This window comes from Triticum dicoccoides, chromosome 5A (assembly GCF_002162155.2).
Source record: "Triticum dicoccoides isolate Atlit2015 ecotype Zavitan chromosome 5A, WEW_v2.0, whole genome shotgun sequence".
In the NCBI taxonomy this organism is placed as follows: Eukaryota; Viridiplantae; Streptophyta; class Magnoliopsida; order Poales; family Poaceae; genus Triticum; species Triticum dicoccoides.
The window spans coordinates 516,587,132-516,595,830 of record NC_041388.1 but is presented as its reverse complement, the minus strand read 5'-3'; the positions used below and the strand labels follow the sequence as shown (position 1 = coordinate 516,595,830).

The following is an 8,699-nucleotide window of genomic DNA, read 5'->3' as shown; positions in this document are numbered from 1 at the left end:
ACCTTTTTTGGATATACGGTGTCGCACGTAACAAGCATGCTCATCTAAGGATTTTCCCTCAACTAAGCTAGTTGGGGTTTCAGCACGAGGACATAGGGATCGAAATGATCCAAGTAAAAAGCTTCAGCAGTGTGATAGATTTTGAGTGGTTCTTCAACCATTGGTTCAGTAGGTACAACTAATTTTTTTGGTATTTTGCGTTTCCTACCCATAACTAAAGATAGAAAACAACTAAGAACAGCAAATAAAAATTACTTAGTGATAAAGCAAACAAGCACACACGAGAATATTCACCCCACGCTATTGCTCCCCGGCAACGGCGCCAGAAAAAGGTCTTGATAACCCACAAGTATAGGGGATCGCAATAGTTTTTGATAAGTAAGAGTGTAGAACCCAACAAGGAGCTAAAGGTAGAACAAATATTCCTTCAAGTTCTATCGACCACCGATACAACTCTACGCACGCTTGACATTCGCTTTACCTAGAATAAGTATGAAACTAGAAGTACTTTGTAGGTGTTGTTGGATAAGTTTTCAAGATAATAAAGATTACATAAATAAAAAGTAGGGGCTGTTTAAGTAAAGAAACAATAAAGTAAATATAGCGAGTGTGGAAAAGTGGTGGTAGGAGTTGCGAAATTGTCCCTAAGTAATTGACTACTTCACTAGACCGATAGCAAGTATTATGTGGGAGAGGTCACTTCTAGCATGTCATCCCTGACTTGGAATTTTATGCACTCATGATTGGAACTATTAGCAAGCATCCGCAACTACTAACGTTCATTAAGGTAAAACCCAACCATATCATTAAGATATATTGGTCCCCCTTCAATTCCGTATGCATCAATTTCTATGCTAGGTTGAAGCTTCTGTCACTCTTGCCCTCCAATACATAGTCCTATCAACATACAACTAACCCTATGGTGTGATCCACGCGCGCTCTCATATGATGGGCACCAAAGGACAGCAACATAACCACAAGCAAATTAAATCAATCATAGCAATTCATCAACCACCGATAGGACAACGAAAATCTACTCAGACATCATAGGATGGCAACACATCATTGGATAATAATATGAAGCATAAAGCACCATGTTCAAGTAGAGGGTACAGCGGGTTGCGGGAGAGTGGACCGCTGTAGATAGAGGGGGGATGGTGATGGAGATGTTGGTGAAGATGGCGGAGGTGTTGGTGTAGATCGCGGTGATGATGATGGCCCCCGGCGGCGTTCCGGCGCCACCGGAAGCGAGGGGGAGAGAGCCCCCCTCCTCCTTCTTCCTTGACCTTCTCCCTAGATGGGAGAAGGGTTTCCCCTCTGGTCCATGGTCTCCATGGCGTGGGAGGGGCGAGAGCCCCTCCGAGATTGGATCTGTCTCTCTCTGTTTCTGCGTTCTCAGATTCTACCTTTTCACAGTTTCTTATATTTCCGGAGATCCGTAACTCCGATTGGGCTGAAATTTGAACACGATCTCTATCCGGATATTAGCTTTCTTGCGGAGAAAGAAGGGCATCAACCGCCTTACGGGGTGTCCACGAGGGTCAGGGGCGCGCCTGCCCCCCTAGGACGCGCCCCCCTACCTCATGGGCCCCTCGAGCATCGTCTCGCGTTGATTTTACTTCCCAAAATTCACATATATTTCAAAAAAAATCTCCGTTCGTTTTTATTCCGTTTGGACTCTGTTTGATATGGATATTCTGCGAAACAAAAAACATGCAACAAACAGGAACTGGCATTGGGCACTGGATCAATATGTTAGTCCCAAAAATAGTATAAAAAGTTGCCAAAAGTATATGAAAGTTGTAGAATATTGGCATGGAACAATCAAAATTTATAGATACGACGGAGACATATCAGGTTTCATCTCCATCCATTGGTCGGGTCGGACCTCCATGGCCGACCTCGAGGGCCAGGTGGACGAGGGCGCAGTGGTGCCGCTGCGGATCTGGGCGCCCCCTCACCTTGTCGCGCGATATGGATCCTTCTCTCCCATAGCCCCACACCTTGTCGCACGGATCCAGGCTGAGAAGGTGAGGGGCTGGAGCGGCGGCGCTAGAGGAGGAGGAGGTCGGCGGTGGTGGGATTGAGGCGGCGGCGGGGTTGGGGTTGGGGCAGAGGAGAGCGGTGGTAGGCAAGTGCATCGAGGGCACGAGGGAGCGAGCGCTGGCTTTTTTCGTAGGTTAACCTTCATAGATTTTTTTAGGACGATTTTCTGTCGATGAACCGTAGTGTTTCACAATGGGCATCGTGGTAGCATACCGATTTTTTTGTCGGTCTCGAGGGCGGAAGGGGGAATCGCTGGGTTGCGGGAGGTGGGATCGAGGACGAAAAATAACCGTCTCTGGTGGGACGAAAATTGACCGACGGAGACTACCAACTGCTCCATTAGAAGTATAGATTTTCAAATTGATTCAATGAGTTATTTAATTTTATCAAAGGTCTGATTTCCAAATTGATTTATCGTTTGATTTTCAAAATATTTTCACATGAATGGATGCGACAAACGACGACGACTATTGAGTATTGTAGAGAACATTTCCTTAATGATTTTTTTAACATTTGAATGGACACACTTGATTTGAGAATATAGATTATCTAACTCTTTGGGTGACTGAGAAGAAATACAATATGACCGCGTCCAGCAACGCCTGTACGTGTTGGTCCGATGACCCGTCTCCCGACATGGTCATTCTCGAATCCACACACTGGCTTTTTCGAGCATCCCGCAGACGTCAGGCCTGGCCATGGCGTCCTCCATGGTGTCGTGCATGGCATCCCTCTGTAGGGGCGCGTGGATGCGTACGCCGATAAGAAAAAATTGTTGTATTACAAAAGTTGTGATTGTCAATTAATAGTACATATAAAATTTTATGAGGAATATTTGATTTTTTGGAAGATTATCGAGAAAAATCTTATGTCTTTCTTTTAGGAAGGTGATCTCAGTGTGATTTTCTGATTCTTAATTGCCTATTATTTATGTGATTGAATTGAATCAGCACCTGTCAAAGCAAGCATGAAACAAGATCTCCCGAATTTGGGTTTTTAATGGGAGGAATAAAAAACCAGTGATACAGAGATGGTGGGAGGTGGGACGAAATAAAACCAGACGAAAATAAACCAGCGTACCAGGCTACCAACTGAGACATTAGGAGTAGAGATACTAAATTGATTTTCAAATTGATTCAGCGTGAGTTAATTAATTTTGTCAATGGTCTGATTTCTAAATTAATTTACCGTTTGATTTTCGAAATATTTTCACATGAATGGATGCAACGAACGACGACGACTATCGACTATTGTAGAAAACATTCCCTTAATGAATTTCTTAACATTTGAATGGACACACTTGATTTGAGAATGTAGCTTGTCTAACTCTTTGTATGACTAAGAACAAATACAATATGACCTCGTCCAGGAACGCCTGTACGTGTTGGTCCAATGACCCGCCTCCCAACATGGTCATTCTCAAATCCACGCACTGGCTTTTTCGAGCATCGCGCATGTGTCAGGCCCGGTCACGGCGTCCTCCATGGTGTCGTGCATGGCATCCCTCTGCAGGGGCGCGTGGATGTGTATGCCTATAAGAAAAAAATTGATGTAGTAGAAAACTTGTGATTGTCAATTAATAGTAGATATAAAATTTTATGGGGAATATTTGATTTTTTTGAAAGGTTATCGAGAAAAATCTTATATCTTTCTTTTAGGAAGGTGATCTCAGTGTGATTTTCTGATTCTTAATTGTCTATTATTTACGTGATTGAATTGAATCAGCATCTGCCAAAGCAAGCATGAAACAAGATTTTCCGAATTTGGGTTTTTAATGGAAGGAATAAAAAACCAGTGATACAGGGATGGTGGGAGGTGGGACAAAATAAAATCAGACGAAACAGCGTAACAGGCTACCAACTGAGACATTAGGAGTAGAGATTAGGTAAAGATAAAGACAAAGATGACAGATAATAAATGTCTTTTTTAACATAGTACAATTGAAATCGTTCACATACACGAGCATACACTATCTTATGAACGCACACACGCATACCCTATCTCTGTGAGCACCTCTGAAAGACTGAGTCGGTATGACATATTGAGATTTTACGAAGTCACCACAGTTCCTCACAATCAACGGGAATATCTCCTCCCACTAAACGAAAATCGCCGGAAGTCTGAAATAAATACAAGAATAACGCGAGCATCAATGTAAATCTATGACCCTAATGAACTGAGATACCACTGTCCTCCTAACCATTCAATCACATTCATCTCCTATTTGATTTGGGAACAAACTTCCATGCATGTAATTGACCAGCCCTTCAAGAGAAGGATATGACCGCATGGTTATATTCTCCTACTTGATTTTATTTTTTCGAAACGGACTTGATTTGGGAAGAAATTAACTTCCATGCATGTAATTAACCGGTCCTTGAAGAGAAGGATGACCACATGGTTATATATACGAGGTGAATTAGAACAAATGCACCGTGTCAGTGTACGAAGAGTGGTAGATTATTCATCGAAATGGCAAGCATAGCGCTCGTTCTCATGGTTTGTTTCCTGGGTTTCTTCGTGCCCGCCCCCTCCCTTGCGTCGTCCTCCAACGACACCGACTTCCTCCGCTGCATCTCGACGAGCGTCCCCAGCCAGCTCGTGCAGACGCCGAACTCACCGTCGTTCAGGCAGCTCCTGGTGTCGTCCATCAGGAACGCCAGGTTCGTGGCGCCGGCCACGGCGAGCCCCCCGCTCTGCATCGTGACGCCCACCAACGCGTCCCACGTCCAGGCCGCCGTGCGCTGCGGGCGCCGTCACGGCGTGCGCGTCCGCGTCCGCAGCGGCGGGCACGACTACGAGGGCCTCTCCTACCGGTCGGTCCACCCCAACAGCGAGGCGTTCGCGGTGATCGACCTCGCCAAGCTCCACGCCGTCCGCGTCGACCCACGCAAGGCCACCGCGTGGGTCGACTCCGGGGCGTCGATCGGGGATCTCTACTACCACGTCGCCACGGCGGATCCGAGGCTGGGCTTCCCGGCTGGCGTGTGCTCGACCGTGGGCTTGGGGGGCCTCTTCAGCGGCGGCGGCATGGGCCTAATGATGCGCAAGTACGGCCTCTCCGCCGACAACGTTCTCGACGCCACCATGGTCGACGCCTACGGGAATCTGCTGGCCGACAAGAAGGCCATGGGGGACGACCTCTTCTGGGCCATCCGCGGCGGGGGCGGCGGCAATTTCGGCATCGTGCTGTCATGGAAGGTGAGGCTCGTGCCAGTCCCACCGACGGTGACCTTCTTCAAACTCGCCAAGACCATGGACCAGGGCGCCGTCAACGCGGTGACCAAATGGCAAACGCTCGCGCCCGCGCTCCCGGACGACCTCACCATACGTGTTATCGTAGAAAATCGTAGGGCCAACTTCGAAGCCCTGTACCTCGGCAAGTGCGCCGCGGTGGTGCCGACGTTGCGCAGCCGATTCCCGGAGCTCGGCGTGACGCACGCCGACTGCAAGGAGATGAGCTGGCTGCAGTACACGGCGTACATATACTACGGCGACTCCACCATCAACCGGTCCATGGCCCTAGGTCCCTTCATTAAGAACAAGTCCGACTACGTCCAGAAAGCCCTCACCAACGAGACGTGGGAGAAGATCTTCCTCTGGCCCAAGGACGCGGCGTCGGGGCAGCTCGTCCTGGAGCCGCACGGTGGTAGAATGGGCCACATCGCCGCCAACGACACCCCGTTCCCGCACCGGAGGAGCGTGCTCTACAACATCCAGTACGTGGAGCACTGGAACGGCAAAGGGCCCGGGGGAGACCTTACGCCTACGCCAAACTGGATCGGGAGCCTGTACGACTTCAGGGCGCAGTTCGTGAGCAAGAACCCGAGGGCCGCGTACGTTAACTACCGGGACCTCGACATTGGCGTGAACACGGTGGTCGGCGGAGTGACGAGCTACGAAAGTGGCAAGGTGTGGGGCGAGAGGTATTTTGGTCCGGCAAACTTTAGGAGACTCGCAGAGGTCAAGCGCAGGGTGGACGCCGGCGACTACTTCCGGAACGAGCAGAGCGTGCCGCCACTTCCCTTGAACTAGTGTAAGTAGGAAGCTAGGCCAAATGATTTAAAAACACGAGGTCAGGCTGTGCAAACCGTGTTTGACCATACTGTAACTCCTAATAATTCCGATGAGCTAAAAAGGTTATTGACATTCGCCAACATAGCTGCAAATGTACCCTAACTAATGATTTCTGTTTTCAGTACGATTTTGATCCTATGGACAGAATGTAACCTAGAGGAATTCAAATCAATGAGATGCAGTCATGCAGACAAAGAATGAGTTGCTGATGACAATAGCCAACACACAATGGCCGTCATAGACACACCAGCTCGGCTAGGAATTCCCTATCCGCGTAGTGTGCAATGGATAACGCACCAGTCGCACACCCTCCCACCGCAAAATATCTCGATCTTGATAGCACAGTTTGTCTCAACCCTGGCCGTCGTCGCCAAGTTTCTTCCCCACACCGCCGCGTCGCTCCCCCTTCTCTTCCTCTTCCGATGGCTTTGTCGGCGGCAAGGAGGACCCGTCCATCCTTTTTTTTCTCTCCCTAGGTTTTGTTTCCCCGACGACATGACCAGGTGGTGGCGGTGATTACATGTTGGAATAAGGTCCCTTCGGTCTCTCCCTGCTTCTACGATGTTCAATCCGCCGCCGGTGAAGGGCATGTGAGAGTTTGTGTCTCTAGATCGTAGACCTATTGACACATTTCAGATCTTAATAGTTGGTGTGCCCTTTACAAAGAGCAACTGGTTGGCCATTGGAGCGACAATTTCAACATCTTATGCAACATGGTCCGGTTTTTCCCAACCTCTGTCTAAACCTGGACATTCTTCGGCTGGGCTTTGCAAAGCCCAACCTCAAAATTTTAAGCCTGAGCCCGGCCCGGCCCGAAACACATGAACAATGTGTTTTTATTGAAATAATGAATTTCAAGATATTTAAATGATATATGATGCCTATATTTCTAATAAAATGTTGATTTATGCCCTATTAAGGCTTATCTTCGGGCTCTCGGACCGAGCTGTCCGTGGCCAGGTCTACCTCTACCCGATGGTGATGGACAACAACGATATTTTGCATGGGGTGTTGCTCCAACCGATGCTTCTTATTTCTAGATCTCGTCTAAAGGGACTAGTGATTACTGCAATCTTTAAAGTTTGTGTGGCGAAGACGTTTGTAGGTGCCCCTTCCTTTATTGTTGGTTCAAGTGCAATTTTCAGTCTCCGTGGGCAGCATACAATCGGAGAAAGACGCTCCCCGTCATACGTCTGATATTGGGAAAACGTCAGACCGGTCATGGGCCGTTCATTTGGGTTCCATCCCACGGTCATTAGCAAATCTCATTCAAAAGATCCCTCTTCCATTATTTCTCCCAAATCTCTTGCCCGTTCCTCGCTCCCCTAATTAATCGCCTGCCGTGGACCCATTCACCGGCCGTGGAGCTCACGATTCCACCGCGCCGCCACTGATCCATCACCCATCACCACCCAGACCAGATCCACTCCACCGTCTGACTCCTCGACGTGGCCTCCGTTCCACCTCAGCAGCGCGTCTCCCCTCAGAAGGCGCTGCCGTTAGGATCAGTCGGCGGCCGGAGTACCGCATCGTGGCATCGTGCGCGAGCACACCTCGGCACCGGCGGCACTATGTGCGGCAGACTCCAGCCACTATTAGCATGCGACATCAATCTACATGCCCTAGGTTCTGTTCTTTTGCAATATGCATGTACAAACCCGCATACATTGCTTGCCGCTAGAGCGTGCTTTTTTCTATTCAAATCATGGTTTATCCCAGTTCTAGTTGAGATGTAGGGTCACAAAATCACAAATTTCAGCGCCTACACCTTTGCGGCAAGGATGCTAAATTTCGTTTTCAGGTTTCTATGCTTCCACTAGGTGTCGCATGTGTTGTGATTTCAAGATTTTTTTTCTACAGAGATTCGGTGCTTCATATATACTATCAAATATGTGTAGATGGATTGGCAATACAACCATGCTTCTCAAGTTTGACATTTTTTTTCCCGTTGTAACCAGTGCTCGTTCTGTTGTGTTGAATTTGATGAATATATATGATGCGTCCAAATATCAATGATTCCTATTTTTCAAACATGCGATTCTTGGCTGTGTAGAATTTGTGGCACTTCAACCTTGCTTCACTGTGTAGAGTCAGAGCGACGATTACCACACCGGAGGACGTCATGCTGCCCCGTGGACCGTCCATGGTACCCTTCACCAGCGGCGAAGTCCCTACTGCATGTTCCTCCTTGGTGTCATCTGGGCTTTGCTAGACTTACGGACACAGATTCACGTATGACAACCTACGGGCTGACCTGGCAATGGTTCATTGGAATTCAGGAGGGTCCACAGTTGAAATCAGGGACGAGGGGAGGGAAATTAGTCGGGACACGTAATCCCGTGCGTTCCGTCCGTGCCTTCTTGTCCGTAAGTGTAGGATTTTCGGTGTCATCTTTGCTGCTTGGTGGCTGCCGTTTCCACGCCACCGCCACTGCCTACACGAAAACCCCTATGTTTAATCATGGATCATGCTAATGGGTGCATCCATGGTCCGACTCCGACTGCGTGTCCCTTGTGCAGTGCCATCGCCATTTAGGTGGACCGTGGTGGCATTATGCCGAGACGAAGCTAACCCCG

General features: G+C 48.5%; 1 protein-coding gene across 1 annotated transcript; it reads left to right on the top strand.

Annotated features, from left to right (window-relative positions):
* Positions 1-4,518: 4,518 nt before the first annotated feature.
* LOC119297692 (berberine bridge enzyme-like 18) lies at positions 4,519-6,081 on the top strand. The gene is made up of 2 exons (XM_037575380.1): positions 4,519-5,096; positions 5,202-6,081. The coding sequence occupies exons 1-2, from the start codon at positions 4,519-4,521 to the stop codon at positions 6,079-6,081; spliced, it is 1,458 nt and encodes a 485-aa protein (XP_037431277.1).
* Positions 6,082-8,699: the final 2,618 nt, after the last annotated feature.